Source organism: Podarcis muralis, chromosome 10 (assembly GCF_964188315.1).
Source record: "Podarcis muralis chromosome 10, rPodMur119.hap1.1, whole genome shotgun sequence".
Lineage (NCBI taxonomy): Eukaryota > Metazoa > Chordata > Lepidosauria > Squamata > Lacertidae > Podarcis > Podarcis muralis.
Window position 1 is genome coordinate 56619142 of NC_135664.1, and position 17028 is coordinate 56636169.

Here is a 17028-nt window from a genome sequence, read left to right on the forward strand (position 1 = left end):
GGAGAATGTTAGCCGCTTTGAGACTCCTTCTAGCAGTGATAAAGCGGGATATCAAATCCAAACTACTCTTCTTCTTCTTCTTCTTCTTCTTCTTCTTCTTCTTCTTCTCCTCCTCCTCCTCCTCCTCCTCCTCCTCCTCCTCACAATCTGTGTTTTCCTATTGTACAGACTAATCCATGGAATTTGGAGTGGATCCTAACTCTAGTCTTCCTTGCGCAATCCTGAAATGTGGGTTAGAAGTATGGGGTCCAAGTGTAGGCATGCACTGAAACTGCTCAACTGAATAATACAATATGTTTTTTAGATGCAAGACTTTCTTAGTACTCTGACCCCAGAGACCCTTCCATGTCAGAATTCCGGTTCAGCCACTTGCAGCCCCAGCCTGACCCAGACGGAAGGAAAATCTCCAGATACAATTACTAGCAGAGGCATTTTTTTAAAAAGAATGGTGGAGAGGTTAAAATGAGTTTTCGGGCTTTGTGAAGAGGTGGAAAAGCAATAACATGCAAAATATTGCAGCCATAATTAATGGCAAATTGTCTGAACTTCTTTGTCCTTGCTCTTAATAGAACAGCCAGGAAGGATTAAATGAAAATCAAAATGGATGGCAACTATTAGAAAACCAAGATTAAAAACAAATGATACCAAATAATACATATTCTCAAGGGGTGCTGAAGGTTTGCCCAAGGGCTCCGCAAGGCAAATTGAATATGTTCTACTTGTTGGACTCGATTGTTTTAACCAATCAAGGAGATTCCTTCCGGAGTTCCCGAGTGAGAATCTTACCATTTCTGTAAGTACAAGAAAGCAGGTTTTGAATTAGGGAAAGAGATGCAGAGGCAACACAGAGACATTCCAGGTCAATGTGTCAGTTAAGTCATCTCTCATTCAAGCATTTCTACACATGTTGAAGCTGAATGGAAATCAATGTAATGCAGAAGTAACCAATGTGCTCTCCAGCTGTTGCTGGACTCAGCTCCCATCATTCCTAACTAATGGTCATGCTGGATGTGGCAGATGGGAGTTGTAGTCCAACAACATCCGAAGGACACCACGTTGGCTATCTTTGATCAAATGGAGGCATAGGCAAACTCGGCCCTCCAGATGTTTTTGGCCTACAACTCCCATGTTCCCTAGCTAGCAGGACCAGTGGTCATGGATGATGGGAATTATAGTCCCAAAACATCTGGAGGGCAGAGTTTGCCTATGCCTGACCTAATGCCTGGTTCACACATGCCTGTTCAACTATTGGTGTCTCATCACTTGGCTAATAGCATGTGGTGACAGAAGTCATCACTTGATGCATCGGTTAAATATATAAGCAGCTTTTATCTGCTTTAACTGCTATTTTAAATCTGGGGGTGGGGTTATGCTGTAATTTATTGATTTGCTTTAACCTACCTTTGGAGGGTACCTACAAAGGTAAGCTGGAAATCCATGAAAACGAACCATCAGCAATATACATGCAAATGTGACTCAGCCCTGGCACAGGAACAGAGAACTCCATGGGAATATATCTCAAATTGTGAATGACGCAACGTTCTATAGAAGTGAGTGTTTTGAGCTCCCCTGCTGGTTCGGAGCATCCAAAACTGAGTCCGTGTGTCTACCTTGCACAACCAACAAATCAGATGAAGCTGAAGGAAAATGCTGTGCGTCGCAGTGCTCACCTTTGATTCCAAGAAAATGTGGGGTCAAGAAGCACTGCCACCAGGTCCATCCTAAGCAAGCAAACTTAAAACCCATCTACCACAGACATGATTGTCTTTCTGAGAACCTCTGAGTCTCCTAGATCAGATTTGTCAAGTAAGTTTCTGGGCAATGGAAATGGCAAGAGCAGGGAGGGGAAATGGGCGCAGGGACATTTGTGGAACAGTGGAGAGCTGGGCAGAGATTGGAAGTCCCTAGATAAGGGTGGGGGCAGTTTGACTATATTTAGTCTTCTGTGCGCCTCCAAGTGTATGTAGAGGGTGACTAGGGATGCACAGAACCTGCTGGAGGAATCCAGCTGGCTGTTTTCTCTTCCATTGCTTCTGTGCAGCCAATTTCCATTTTAAAAAAATCCACTGTCTGCATTGAAACTTCGCTGCCATTCTATGAGCTTCCAACCTTAACCAGGTTGCCAGGTGTCTGAAGGCTTTTGTAGTCCAGGATCTAAGTGCTGGCAAAGGTTGCATTTTTTAATTCACCCAGGGAGCCAGAGAGATGAAGCAGTGCCCCGAGCAATACAACAAATCAGAGTGCAGTGCACCAGCCTGGGAAAACAGGGCAGCAGGTGTGAGCCATTAACGTTGCGGCATCCCAGCTACCTAATTGGCCGCGCTTCTGATACTTCGGCACAGCAGTCACATGGAAGCCCATTGTTCCTGCAGACTCGGAAAAGCATTCCCATGTTGCCATGGGAACGACCACGCATTTAAATAATTAACGCATCAATTAGCCCTATCACTGAAATGTTGTGACTCGGAACCCGTGCAAACTGCCGTGGCATCGGGACATTGGCTTACTAGAGCGAAAGTGCCACTTTACATTACACCCGCCTGGGAATAACTGTTAGTGGCATATATAACATTGCAGCACTTCAAAAGATGGGAGGGTATGGCAGAGGGAGATTGCAATTTAGTGATTACATCATTCTGTATTTTGAAATGGGCGTTTTGAATTTTAACGGAGCATTTGGCAACTTGGAAAAGACATCTCATATTCCTTTGAAAGGAAAACGCAGGGGGTGAACAGATGTATGGTTGCTGTTTCAGAAACAGGGCAGCTGAAAATGACTGTGGCAATATAAAATCATAGAATTGAAGAGTTGGAAAAATCACCCCCAAGGCCACCTAGTCTAACCTGCTGCAATGCAGCCACCCACAGCTAAAGACTCCCCGACAGATGGCCATCTGTTCAGAAACCTCCAGTGAAGGAGTCTGTTCTGGGGGAGTCCATTCCACTGTCAAACAGCTCTGACCATTGGAAAGTTCTTCTTTAGTCTTTCTTGTAATTTGAATCCATTGGTTCAGGTCCTGCCCTCCGAAACAGCTCAAAACAAACTTGCTCCATCTGACAGCTCTTCAGATATTTGAAGATGGCAGTTGAATCACCTCCCACATCACCATCAAAGAAAGACAATCGTATGACCTTTGCTATTTTAATCTATAGTCTGTTCCATTCCAATGGCTCAGACGGAGAGATTCCCTTCTTCTTCTACTGCTGCTGCTGCTATTATTATTATCATTGCAAAATATTCATTATTCCAATGTCCAGACAAGAATGCTGTTGCTTCTCAAGGGGGCTGACTTGGGCCCCAGATTATGGGTGCCCAATGGCACCCACAAAGTAATGTGACGTCATGACATCATGATGTCACATTATGTCAGAGTGCCGCAGCAGTGCTCCTGAGGCCTTGCGGGGCCTCAGAGCTCATGTCAGAGGTCTCACAAGGCCTGGATTCTACCCAAAGTCACATTGGAAGCCTGACAGGGCCTCAGGCATTGATTCCAAGGCCCCACAGTGTGGAGGCCCAGGCACCCAGGGCCCCGTAAAGTTGGCACCAGTGTTGCTTATGTCGTGAAAATAGCACCATCCATGCACAAAAGGTAAGTATCCACAGGCTTTGGGAAACAGTAAGTTTGCAGAAGTCCAAAAATTAGACCCAGTGAGGAGAGGGTCTGCTCAGCAGCTATGGAGTACCACCTGACTGTAAAGGGGGGAGGAATGAGCGGACCATGACAGAGAGACCGAAACAGTGAACACACCACTGTGCACCATGCTAGTGCTGGTCTCATTTGTAAAGGTAAAGGTAAAGGTACCCCTGCCCGTACGGGCCAGTCTTGACAGACTCTAGGGTTGTGCGCCCATCTCACTCAAGAGGCCGGGGGCCAGCGCTGTCCGGAGACACTTCCGGGTCACGTGGCCAGCGTGACATCGCTGCTCTGGCGAGCCAGAGCCGCCCACGGAAACGCCGTTTACCTTCCCGCTAGTAAGCGGTCCCTATTTATCTACTTGCACCCGGGAGTGCTTTCGAACTGCTAGGTTGGCAGGCGCTGGGACCGAACAACGGGAGCGCACCCCGCTGCGGGGATTTGAACCGCCGACCTTTCGATCGGCAAGCCCTAGGCGCTGAGGCTTTTACCCACAGCGCCACCCGCGTCCCCTGGTTTCATTTGTAAAGAATCCTAATCAGTAAAAGCTAAAAGTTGGCAGGCTAAAACAAAGATAACTTAAAACAGCAGAGCGTTAAGTTTTCCACTTGGCTGAAAACGGGAGGAGAATGAGCCTGTTGGATCTCCCAAGATCATGGGTACGAGCCCCACACTGGGCAAAAAGATTCCTGCATTGCAGGGGCTTGGAAGAAATTACCCTTGTGGTCTCTTCCACCTTCTGTGATTCTATCTCCCCATTCCATCATTTGAGTGCCAGCACCCAAAAACCCCTTGTACTTGCCCATCATATTTTCAGCAGAGATGGGACAGAGGGCAGGCCCTCTCATGCCACTCTCAGGGCTTGGTCAGGGTCACATGGCAAACGATGGTCCTGGGGGTAACCTGGCCCTGGTCTGTCATGGACTTTTCAAAGGAGCCTTTCAGTTTGAGCCTTCAAATTGGTTACTTGAAACAGACAGCAAACATAGCTGGCATAGGTTCAACACTCTATGGCCCAGTTTGTGAGCGACATTTTGGACAAACTGCAGCTTCTGCAGCCACACAGAACATAAGATCATGAGAAGAGCCTGTTGAATCAGGCCAATGGCCTATTTATTCCAGCATCCTGTCCTCGCAATGGCCACCCAGATACCTGTGGGAAATCTTCAAGCAGGACCTGAGCACAAGAACATTCTGCCCTCCTGCGGCTTCCAGCAAGTTGTATTGCAGTAGTTCAGTATGGATGTAACTAGGGCATGGATGGCAAAGGTCAGGTCCAGCTATTCTAAGTAAGGCCGCAGCTAGCCAAAGATGGATAAAGCCCTCCTAGCTACCTCCACAAGCCGGACTATACAAACAGACATAACTAAACTAATATTATTACATATTTGATTCCAGGATGCTAAATGCACTCCTTCTCAACCTAAGCTACTTCACAGGGTTGTTGTCGGGGAGAAGAAATGGGATATTCACTGCCTTAATATCCTTGGGATAGGATACGAATGTAATAAATACATGAAATGGGTGCATAAGCCCAGAGTGCATTTTACATATTGATAAACCACAGCTGATTGTTGCATCTGAATGCAGTCAGAGTGCTCAGATGAAATGTGATGAAGAGACAGTGGGAGTAAACAGGCTTACATCTGTGCGGCTTCCACTTAGTTCAGTCTGACATTCCTGTTCAACAAAAGATGGCGACAGTACTTGAGGGTTTTCCATTTAGCAGACACTCTGGGTGTAAATGGAAAGAGTGCTTTTTCATGAAGTACAACACAATAGTTTCCTCATGGACAATTTGTACTCCCGGTATGAAAGAGCGAGTGTCACAGCTGGGTCTCTTCTTTATTTCAGTGCACTCTAAAAATGGAGAACCTGAAGAGTGCTAAACAGGTACAGCTACCTTCCCCATGCATGGATAACATGCAGGGGACATGCAGACAAACTGCCTCTTAATGACAGTACATATATGTCCTTGCAAAAATAAAAAAGTACAGGGTTTTGGTTCTTGCAAAAAAAGAAAAGTGGGTTTTTAATTTTAAAAAAATGTTTTAATTAAGCAATGTAATCTCCAGGGCAAAGTACTCAACAGAACACTTGAACATTGTTCCCCCCTGCCTTATTGAATTCAGATCCAGCTAAACAGCAATGGAATATTTACCTTTGTAACCTGCCCTCTACTGATCTTCTCCTGCTTCCATTCTCATCCTTTTCTGCATATTAAAAAAGAAAGGCTTCATCTCTTTTTTAGGTTGTTAAACATCAAGCAACCAGCGGAGCTTTGTGGGGTTTGTGGCACAATCAGGTTTCTGGAAATGCTTCACATGAATATGGATAACCATCTTATGAATGAATTGGACCCAGAATTCTTAAATGTCACTGAACTGCAACTCTCATCATCCCTGGACATAGGAACCAGCTCCTAGGGGCCAAGGTCTCTTCACACACTCACTCCAATAAAATACTTGAGGGGGCTGCCCCCCCAAAAGTCAATAGGCATTGCCATTCAAATGGTGTATGTGTGCCCTGTCATGTGATTGATTATGCAGGGCAGGACTTAGTCCCCGCCCCCCCCCCCAAATCAGGTTGCACCCTTGTCCCTGGAGATCTTGTTTGGTTAATTCACTTGTAATGGTTATCATTTGTAGCAGCCAACAATTGCCTGTGAGGTGGGAACAGATTATGTCCAATACATTCTCTCACACATGGGTAGGCAAACTAAGACCCCGGGGGCGGATCCGGTCCAATCGCCTTCTAAATCCAGCCCACGGACAATCTGGGAATAAGCATGTTTTTACATGAGTAGAATGTGTCCTTTTATTTAAAATGCATCTCTGGGTTATTTGTGGGGCCTGCCTGGTGTTTTTACATGAGTAGAATGTGTCCTTTTTAAAAAAAATGCATCTCTGGGTTATTTGTGGGGCATAGGAATTCATTCTTCTTTTTTCAAAATATAGTCCAGCCCCACACAAGCTCTGAGAGACAGTGGACAGGCCCCCTGCTGAAAAAGTTTGTTGATCCCTGCTCTCACATATCAGCATTCCTCAGTGGTCTCTGCAATAGGTCTCAGCTTCTCTTGAGCAACTTGACACTCTCGTTTTTGCCTTTTGCTGCTCTGATACACACTGACCAGAAATAGGGTACCCATTTTCCATCAAGATTCTTTTTTCTAGGTTAAGCATGGCTATTCCCTTCAGTCTACCAAATAGGATTTGCTTTCTAAACCCTTTGTAATTTTTGTAGCTCTCTTCTATATTTGCTGCTGCTGTTGTTTGTTGTTGTCTTCCAAATTGTCAACATTCTTCTTGAACTGAATCATTGAATTATCTTCCTGGATTACCTAGTGTTGTTAGTAATTGTTCTCTCCAGAGAGTTATAACAATAATGGAAACTTGTTAAATGTGAGTGGTTGATTTACTCCTCTCATTTTTAGCTATATGAAAGTTATTCTCTTTTCCTTTGAGATTATCAGTGTTAATTTCTTTGTCTTTGCGCATGCAGGCACAATTCCTTCAGGAGACATCTGCCAAGGCAAATGCAGGTGTCCAGCATTGATTTTAACATGGGGACAGATCCTGTTTTACAAAGAGGGGAGACAACTACCAGCATTGGAAGGATAAAACCGGAACTTTATAAACAGAAGTCTGTGGATTCAGAAGGCCAGAAAGAGGATGTGAAAACTTGTGGGAAACTCAACTTTACCCTTAAGTATGATTATGAAAATGAGATGCTTTTGGTTACCATTGTCAAAGCCTTGGAACTACCAGCTAAAGACTTCACTGGTACATCAGATCCCTATGTGAAAATCTACCTTCTTCCAGACAGGAAAAAAAAGTTTCAGACACGGGTTCACAGAAAGACATTAAACCCTGTCTTCAATGAAACCTTTCAGTTTCCTGTAGCCTATGATCAACTTTGCAACAGGAAACTACATTTCAGTGTATATGATTTTGACAGATTTTCTAGACATGATATGATTGGAGAAGTCATTCTGGATAACTTTTTTGAGGTCTCCGATCTCTCTAGAGAGGCCACAGTATGGAAAGACATCCATTGTGCCACTGCAGTAAGTAGCATATCTCAAAATGTGATACGTGATATAAAAAGATCATGAATTATTATTCGGCAGCACTGTACTTTGTAGGACAAAGATCATTTCACCAATATACTAAGATTCAGATGCATACTTTCCCCACATCAATAACTGCCAGATAGAAAGATGGTAAATATCCTGCACTTTACAGTTGGGAGGAGAGTGTTCAGTCCTGTCCTATCTCAGATAAGAACATACCGGTAAGTGTCCTGCTAGTTCAGATAGCATTCAGTTTTCACAACGGCCAACCATATACCTTTGAGAAGCTCACAGGCTCCTGTCCTCTCGGCAGCTGGTATTAAACGGCATACTTTTTCTGATCCTCAAGGTAGTAGTACACAATTATCATAACAGCTGCCCAAGTTGGTGGCCATCACTACAAATTCCACTGCTTTAATTAAACACTGTGCGAATAAGTATTTTTGTCTATTTTATAAGAGAGGGGTTAGTTATACCTATCCACTTTCTCCACACCATGAAGAAGTATTGTGTGAAAAAGTACTTTGTTTTGTCTGTCCTGAATTTCCCGACTTTCAGACTCGTTGGATGACCCCGGGTTCTAGTTTTATGACAGGGGGAGAAGTTAGGCCTACCAAATTTCTCCACAATATACATAATTTCATACAACCCTAAAATGGTTCCCTTTATTCACCTTTTCCCCAACTAAGCTGTAAAAAAAACTCCAACTACTGTAAGCTTTCCTCATGGAATAATTGTCCATCTCCTTGATCATTTGTCTGCATCTTTTGTAGATCCCAGTACAGATCTTTATGAGATCCATTGTTCACCTCTTTCCCACTATAAAAAATGGTTCATCTATTCCTAATTTTTGTTTCATTACCTTTGAACCAGTCACCACCATTAAAAAATGTCCCGTCATCCTTTGGCTTCTCAGCTGCATGTTGTGAAGGAGAATGGACAATGTCCATGAGAATATCAATGAGAATGGACAGACATGGAGTCTGTCATGAAAGAAAATGTCCTTGAGGCAGTCAAGGAGTGTGATGCTCTTCACACATTGGGAGCAGGATGTGTGCAGGATGGAAATAATCTCTTTCTGATCACATTAGAAATGTGTGCCCCTGAAATCATGATTTTTAATCAGTCAATTTACTCTTCGATATCTAAAAAGAAAGCACTGATCTTCAAGGGCCACAGGTAACAACAAAATATCAGGAAAAGCCATAGAATGAACCTTGGACAATTAAACAGATGTACAAAAAAATAGGGTTGTGTACAACTTGGTTTGACTCACAGCAGACTCACTGAAATTAATAGACCTAAGTTAGTCATGTCCATTCATTTCAATGTATGAAATTTCAACAAGCCTTTTAAACAAAGATCTGTCCCAGTCTGGAATTGTTTAAAATATGTTTTTAGATGTTTTAATTCTTTTAGCCTTTGTATGTTTGCTGCTCTGAGTTCTATTAATAATATAATGACATACCCTCCAACATCCTGCTGATCAAAACCAGGATGCTCGAATTTTTTTGGTCCCAAGTTCTCATGGGATTTAGCTGACATCCTTCTTGGCAATCACTGACTGATGGCCACCTCCCTCTCCCCTTCACTCTCAAATGCTGAAGGCAGTGTGTCATTTTGGGGGGAGAAAATGGTGTCCCTCACCACCACCACTTTTTAAAATGACACCACCACACACATATGCCCTGAAACAACGCTGTTTCTGGGGCATTCAAGGAGGTGGAGAATGACAAGTGCCAACCAGTAGCCACCAAGAGCTGCTCTTCAGTTATTCTTAAAATAAAGTCCAGCAACATCTGGAGAGCCACAGGTTCCCAGCCACTGCTCTAAGCATCTCTGAGATACTACATCAGTGTTTCACTGAACTGAATATGGAGAAAACACTACGCAAAAAGAAGGGGAGAGTTTTGTTATAGATAACACTCCTCAAATATATAGGGGTGCCACATTGATATGCTTGTTCTAGAACATACAAATAGGTGTCAGCCCAACCTAGTGCTGTGAATTTAAGGGTCTACTCAGAAGTAAGTCTCATTTAATTCAGTGGAGCTTACTCATTTAGAGGCTAGGCTTGCAACTTTAATCAATGCCACACTGCAACTTTCTCCATATCCTTTGATACGCCTGCGAATTAAGTAAATACTGCATCACATTAAACACTTCAGATTGCAAGGCTTTAAAATTACATCTGATGGTTCTTTAAAAATATCAAAATGGCCCGCCAGCATGAAAAAAAGAGTGAGGCCATCATACCCTATACAGAGCTTCAAAATGAAGTCTTGCTTCATTTTGAGCAAGACTTTTGTCCTCTAAAATAGAACACTATCGTTAGAGACCTGCTAATACGCATGCAGCTGAACATTATTGCTGTTCTTGCCTTCTGACATTAGTACAAGTGCCTTCAGCTCTCCGAGACACACAAGGCCAATTATAGTGTGTGGCTTACTGTGGCTGTATCCTGATTTGCTGGTAATGAACTGCTTTTTAGAATTTTAAATAATAACCTTGCCGCTTCGCGGAAAAAGAAGAAGCACGGATTGAGAGCTCCAACCTTTCAGCTGGAAAAGAGTTGCTGTGTGCAGCAAGCAAAGCTTTCTCTGTAGCTTTAGTAACAAAGGTCAGAGTGGTTATCCAGCTAGCTCAGCCTACTCTGGATGGCACCTGGTCTCCAGGGTCTCGGGTGGAGACCTTTTATTATTTTGCACCACTTCTATATGATCCACTTAATTGGAGATGCCAGGAACCAAACCTGGCCTTTCTGCAGGCAAAGCAGGCCCCCAGCACTGATCTAAGCTTTGCAGCCTTCAAACTTGTGGGCTATACCTTGGGGTTTTACTAAATCATCAACATCCAGCCCAAACCAGGTGCAAAGTAGTGGTGTAGGGGATGAGATGAGACGTACTCTTAGAATTAAGGAGCAGGGTACATCTGTTCATGTGGCCAGCACAGAAATTTTATATTATTTGCCAAAACTGAGCTCAGAGTCATTTCACCCAAATATTCATTTCTGGTTGCCCCCATGAAAACCTTTCTTTCAGCAGTCTACTTTAGCACCCCCACCCGCAGGTTCTTTTTGCAGTTACTATTGTTAAACAACTGGAGGAAGCAGAAAGCCCTGGCATCCCCCTGGCTAATCTACTACAAATCACCCAAAATAGTTGACCTGCCCCTGTTCTCCAGTGCCTACCCAAGTTTCTTGTTTCATCAGGAGCAGTTTCCTCCTTTCAATGGCAACTCCAAGATTTTGGAGGCATTCAGGCTTCTTGCCATCAGTGGAGTCCATGAACTCCTAGCTGTTCAACACAAGATCAAGAATCAGGGCATGCTGAGTAGCCTCAGCCTTGATGTTCACCACATCTGTTGCCCCTTGCTCCACCCACCACTGGCATGGAGGTCCCCCCATGCAGAAGGTTGCCCATGAAGGAATGTGTCCCTCAAGCTGGAAAAGGTTGCCTATCCCTGTTATAACCTATGTTTTTGTTTGTGCTTGTTTTTTTCAGGAAAGCATAGATTTGGGGGAGATCATGTTTTCCCTTTGTTATTTGCCAACAGCAGGGAGGATGACCCTCACAGTCATCAAATGCAGAAATCTTAAAGCTATGGACATCACTGGCTCATCAGGTAAGTGCAATGTTCCTTTTCGCTTAGCTTCACCTGTGGGTAGTGATGACTCTCTGGGGAAGGGCTCTTACCATCAGGATTTCAGGGCATTTGATCTTGAGTTCACAGACGAGGAGAATTAAACAATACGTGGATCTCTTATGTTTCTTTCCATCACTTTTGAAAACAAAAAGCAACACAATAGACAGTCTGAGTGGAAGCAACTGCTTAGCCCTCTCCTTTCCTGTCAGTTCCCAACACCCACAGCTCAAAATTGCCTCCCCCAAGCTGCTTTTTCTTGAGCAGGGGAAAAGATTCAAGGGAGAGAGGGGAATTCTGTATCTTCCCGTACTTGCTTGCTTGCTTGCTTGATTGATTGATTGATTGAGGAAGATTACTCTGAGCTGGAAAAGTACTCGGGGACACCCTTCGTCTGCCCAGATGAAACCTTCCCTCTGTTTGCTTTGGGTTTAAACAATGTCTGAGACTCTGTGTCATTTTAGCTTCCGGATAACAAACAAAGGAATACCATCATGTGCTTTATTTCCTCATTCCAAGACCTTGACATATTCCTGATAAGTGTCACTTAGTGCACTACAAACGCCATTAGCAATGTTCTTAACTTGTGACGGCTTCTGTGCATTTTGCAGCTGCTTTAGGATGCAATTCTATACATACATACTTAGAAGTATGTTCTGTTTAGTTTGCTGAATTAGTTTGCTATCCACACTTCCATTTGTTCCGTGTTTTCTTCCGCTTGTCTTGGTGAAAGATAAGTACAAGTTTTGTCTGGGATTCTGAGACCTCATGCCACACCTTACTCTGCAGTGGCATAGCGTGGGTTGCCGTCATCCAGGGTGGGGCAAGTGTTGCATCCCCCTGGTGGACTGGGCAGAGTTGGGGAACCTACAGAGCCCACAAAGGGTGAACAGAGCTCAGGAGGCACTTTCTCACCTTCTTCTTCCTCCCTTCTCAGAGGGTGGCAGTGGCAGCGCCTTCCCCCTTCCTCCCTCTCAGCCAGGCTGGTTGGCGCACAGGTGGCAGTGGTGAGGCACAGGGGTGGGGCCACACTGGCAGGAGCTCAGACTTGCAGAGCTTGGGGCTGCCCTCAGGCAATCTGCTGTTGCCCACCAGCCCTGCTGCTGTTGCCATGGTAGCTGCCTGCTGCTGCATCTAAGCCTTCTTCTCCTGGGGGTTGCACTGCTAGTGCCTCCCACCGCTCCTCTGCATCTAGGCAGTCTATGACAGTACCAAGAATAATAATAATACTATAATAATAATTTATTATTTATACCCTGCCCATCTGGCTGGGTTTCCCCAGCCACTCTGGGTGGCTTCCAACAAAATATTAGAATACAATAGTCTGTTAAACATTAAAAGCTTCCCTAAACAGGGCTGCCTTCAGATGTCTTCTAAAAGTCTGGTAGTTGTTTTTCTCTTTGACATCTGGTGGGAGGGTGTTCCACAGGCCGGGTGCCACTTCCGAGAAGGCCCTCCCTCTGCTTGGTTCTCTGTAACCTCACTTCTTGCAGTGAGGGAACCGCCAGAAGGCCCTCAGCACTGGACCTCAGTGTCCGGGCAGAACGATGGGGGTGGAGACGCTCCTTCAGGTATACTGGACCGAGGCCGCTTAGGGCTTTCAAGGTCAGCACCAACACTTTGAATTGTGCTCAGAAATGTACTGGGAGCCAGTGTAGGTCTTTCAAGAATTCAGTTTGTTTGGGGGGAGCTTATATGAAGTTGCACCACACAGTCATTATCATAACCATTCCAGTGCATTTTCCCATCACTCTTTATTGCCAAAAAAAAAAAAAAAGTCCGAATTTTCAAGGAGGTGGTCTCACAAAAGCACCAAATCCACTTTTAATTAAAACACTGGAACTTGCAGGGATGTGACTGAATCCCAGCCAAAAAGAGTGACAATCTGCTCCCCAAATGACATTGAACCTGGTTTGGCATTTGGGCTTTTCATCACCCTGAATAAATAGGTGCCATTTCTGGATACAAGGACATAAGGCAAGCCTGCTGGATCAGCCAATGATCCTATTCTCACAGTGGCCAACCAGATACTTGTGGGAAGCCTGCAAACCGGACATGAGCACAAGACCACTCTGCCCACCTGTGATTCCCAGCAACTGGTATCCAGAGGCATAATGTATCGGACAAGGAAGGGAGAACATAGCTATCATGGCTAGCAGCCATTGAAAGGAGAACATGGCTAGCAGCCATTGTTGAGCATATCAGCTACTGTACATTGGCGATAGGAGACAGGCTTTGCGTGCAGAAGGTACCAGACTTAATTCATGGTGTCTCCTGCTCAGACTGGGAAGGATCCCTGCTTGAAACCCTGGAGAACCACTGCCAGTTGGTGTTGACAGAACTAGATAGACCCATGTCTTGACTTCATACAAGGCAGTTTCCTCTGCATTTGTGCTGGAACCAAACCTTCCTTCCCTTCTACGTGAGAACTGTTGGTGTCCTCCTACCCAGTTGTGTTGACCTCGGTTCCTGTTATCTCAGATCCATACGTCAAAGTGTCCCTGATGTGCGATGGTCGGCGCCTGAAAAAGAGAAAAACAACTACAAAGAAAAACACTCTCAATCCAGTATACAGTGAGGCCATCGTTTTTGACATCCCTCCAGAGAATGTGGACCAAGTCAGCCTCTCCATCGCTGTTATGGACTATGACCGGTATGCTACATTTTTCTCTTTTTTGATTTTTTTGCGGGGAGGGGGATTCAAGAAGAGCAGGTGCTATAGTAATCTGTTGTTGTTGTTGTTGTTGTTGTAAGAATAATAATGACAGGTGTTATCTTTATACTGACCTAAAGCAGGGACTTGATGGGTATACAAGGTATAAGGCAGTCTGTCAAGTAAACTGCTCCTGAGCTGTAGACAGCTTTGCATGTACCAAAACCTTGTATTTTGCCCAATAGCAGATTGGTAGCCTAGACAAGCCTAACAAGCAAGGTGTTATATGCTGGCAGTAGTTTACCCCCACAAGCAACCTAGTCACCATATTCTGCACCAATCCAGACCCTCCAAGTGTCCCTATTTTCCAGGGACGTCCCTGATTTAGAGAAGCTGTCTTGGTTTCTGATTTGATCCCGGAATGTCCCACTTTTCCTTAGGATGTCTCTATTTTCATTGGAGAAATGTTGGAGGGTATGGAGTTATCCGACCCCGAGCCATCTGAAGGCAATCCTGTATAGGGATTTTTTTAAAAAATGCTTAATGTTCTGTTATGTTTCTATATATGTAAGAAGCTGCCCAGAGTGGCTGGGGCAACCCAGTAAGATGTGTGGGGTATAAATAGTAAAATTATCATTATGGAATAGGACGTCCCTATTTTCATTGGAGAAATGTTGGAGGGTATGCCAGTCTTTGGACCACCTCAAGGATAGCCCCACAGAGAGTGAATGGCAGCCTTATACATATGATAAGTAAAGAAATACAGTGGTACCTCGGGTTACATACGCTTCAGGTTACATACGCTTCAGGTTACACACTCTGCTAACCGAGAAATAGTGCTTCAGGATAAGAACTTTGCTTCAGGATAAGAACAGAAATCGGGCTCCAGCGGTGTGGTGGCAGCAAGAGGCCCCATTAGCTAAAGTGGTACCTCAGGTTAAGAACAGTTTCAGGTTAAGAACAGACCTCTGGAACGAATTAAGTACTTAACCCGAGGTACCACTGTAATGGCAAGTAGGTAGACGCTTTCACAATAGGTTAAAAACTGAGAAATGAACAACTATCTGGCTTTTAGAAGACATCTGAAGGCAGCCCTCTTTAGGGAAGTTTTTAATGTTTGATGTTTTATCATGTTTTTAATATTCTGTTGGGAGCCACCCAGAGTGGCTGGGGAGGCCCGGCCAGATGGGCGGGGTATAGATAATTATTATTATTATTATTATTATTATTATTATTATTATTATACCACACTGGCTGAATAGGAAGCCAGCCCTGCTTCCCACCAAACTGCTGGTGTGCAGGCTTGCTTCAGAATCCTGAATATTAAAGATTAATATTAATTATTCACTTTTTTACCTTTCCTTACTAAATGTACAATAGATCTAGCTCTCGGGGCTAATGGTGCTTTTCACCAAAAATAATAAACGTTAAAGGGGCACATTTGAAAGTGTGCTGGGCAGTATAGCACAGAAAATCCACTGTTGTCAAGATACCTGCAAAACATAATAGATAGACAGAGATATGTTCATGCTGACACCTTGCCGAAGCAGAACAGGTGGCAGTGGTTGCATCATTACAGCGCAATTGGAATGATTGATTGTTTGGTTGGTTGATTAAAATTTAGTACTGTGTCTGCTTTTCACCACCATCAACACAGAGTGGGATATACACATATACAGTGGTGCCTTGCAAGACGAAATTAATTCGTTCCGCGAGTTTTGTCGTCTTGCGATTTTTTTCGTCTTGCGAAGCACGGTGTCGGGAAAGTTTTGGGAAAGCTTCAAAAATCACCAAAGTCTTTAAAAACCTCAAAAAAGGCTACCACACCGCGTTCTATGAGTTGCTCCTCGAAGTCAAGTCGCAACTGTATTAACGGTGTTAAGAAAAAGGAAACAAACTTGCAAGACGTTTCCGTCTTGCAAAGCAAGCCCATAGGGAAAATCGTCTTGCGAAGCAGCTCAAAAAACAAAAAACCCTTTCGTCTAGCGAGTTTTTTGTCTTGCGAGGCATTCGTCTTGCGAGGTACCACTGTACTCAGAAGGGTGCCCCATAGAATTCAATGGGGCATACTGCAAGGTAAGTGTGTACTTACCTTGTACTTATATATATATATATATATATATATATATATAATGTTCCTAATGCTTTGGGGTGTAAATATCTAGCTTTTCCTGTCACACAATGTGGCTCCTCTACCTATCATTTGCATTATTTGTGGACGCGTGGCATTGTGGATAATCTTTAGACGTTCTGTTCTCCACCTTTAATCCTAGAGTGGGACACAATGAGGTGATTGGAGTATGTAGGGCTGGACTTGACGCTGAAGGCCTTGGAAGAGACCACTGGAATGAAATGCTGGCGTACCCCCGCAAGCCAATAACCCACTGGCATCCCTTAGTAGAGGTAAGAGGACTAAAGCATCTCTTCAGCAGCCTATTCCTCATTATCACTATTTTATGTAATACCTTCTTCACAAATTTGTTGTTGTTTAGTCATTTAGTCGTGTCCGACTCTTTGTTACCCCATGGACCAGAGCACGCCAGGCACTTCCACTGCCTCCCGCAGTTTGGTCAAACTCATGCTGGTAGCTTCGAGAACACTGTCCAACCATCTCGTCCTCTGTCGTCCCCTTCTCCTTGTGTCCTCCATCTTTCCCAACATCAGGGTCTTTTCCACGGAGTCTTCTCTTCTCATGAAGTGACCAAAGTATTGAGCCTCAGCTTCAGGACCTGTCCTTCCAGTGAGCACTCAGGGCTGATTTCCTTAAGAATGGAGAGGTTTGATCTTCTTGCAGTCCATGGGACTCTCAAGAGTCTCCTTCAGCACCATAATTCAAAAGCATCAGTTCTTTGGCGATAAGCCTTCTTTATGGTCCAGCTCTCACTTCCACACATCACTACTGGGAAAACCATAGCTTTAACTATATGGACCTTTGTTGGCAAGGTGATGTCTCTGCTTTTTTCTTCACGAATAGGTCTTTCTATTTCATGAGGCAGCATTTTTGTCAAATAGAAATGTGAAGGGAG

General features: G+C 44.2%; 1 protein-coding gene across 1 annotated transcript in view; it reads left to right on the plus strand.

Moving 5' to 3' along the window:
* Positions 1–17028, plus strand: part of SYT10 (synaptotagmin 10) — a 49023-nt gene that overhangs the window by 16959 nt on the left and 15036 nt on the right. Inside the window, exons 3-6 of the mRNA XM_077935082.1 lie at positions 7137–7701; positions 11211–11331; positions 13831–14002; positions 16276–16405. Coding sequence (XP_077791208.1) covers positions 7137–7701; positions 11211–11331; positions 13831–14002; positions 16276–16405 — 988 coding nt within the window. The remainder of the gene's footprint in view (positions 1–7136; positions 7702–11210; positions 11332–13830; positions 14003–16275; positions 16406–17028) is intronic.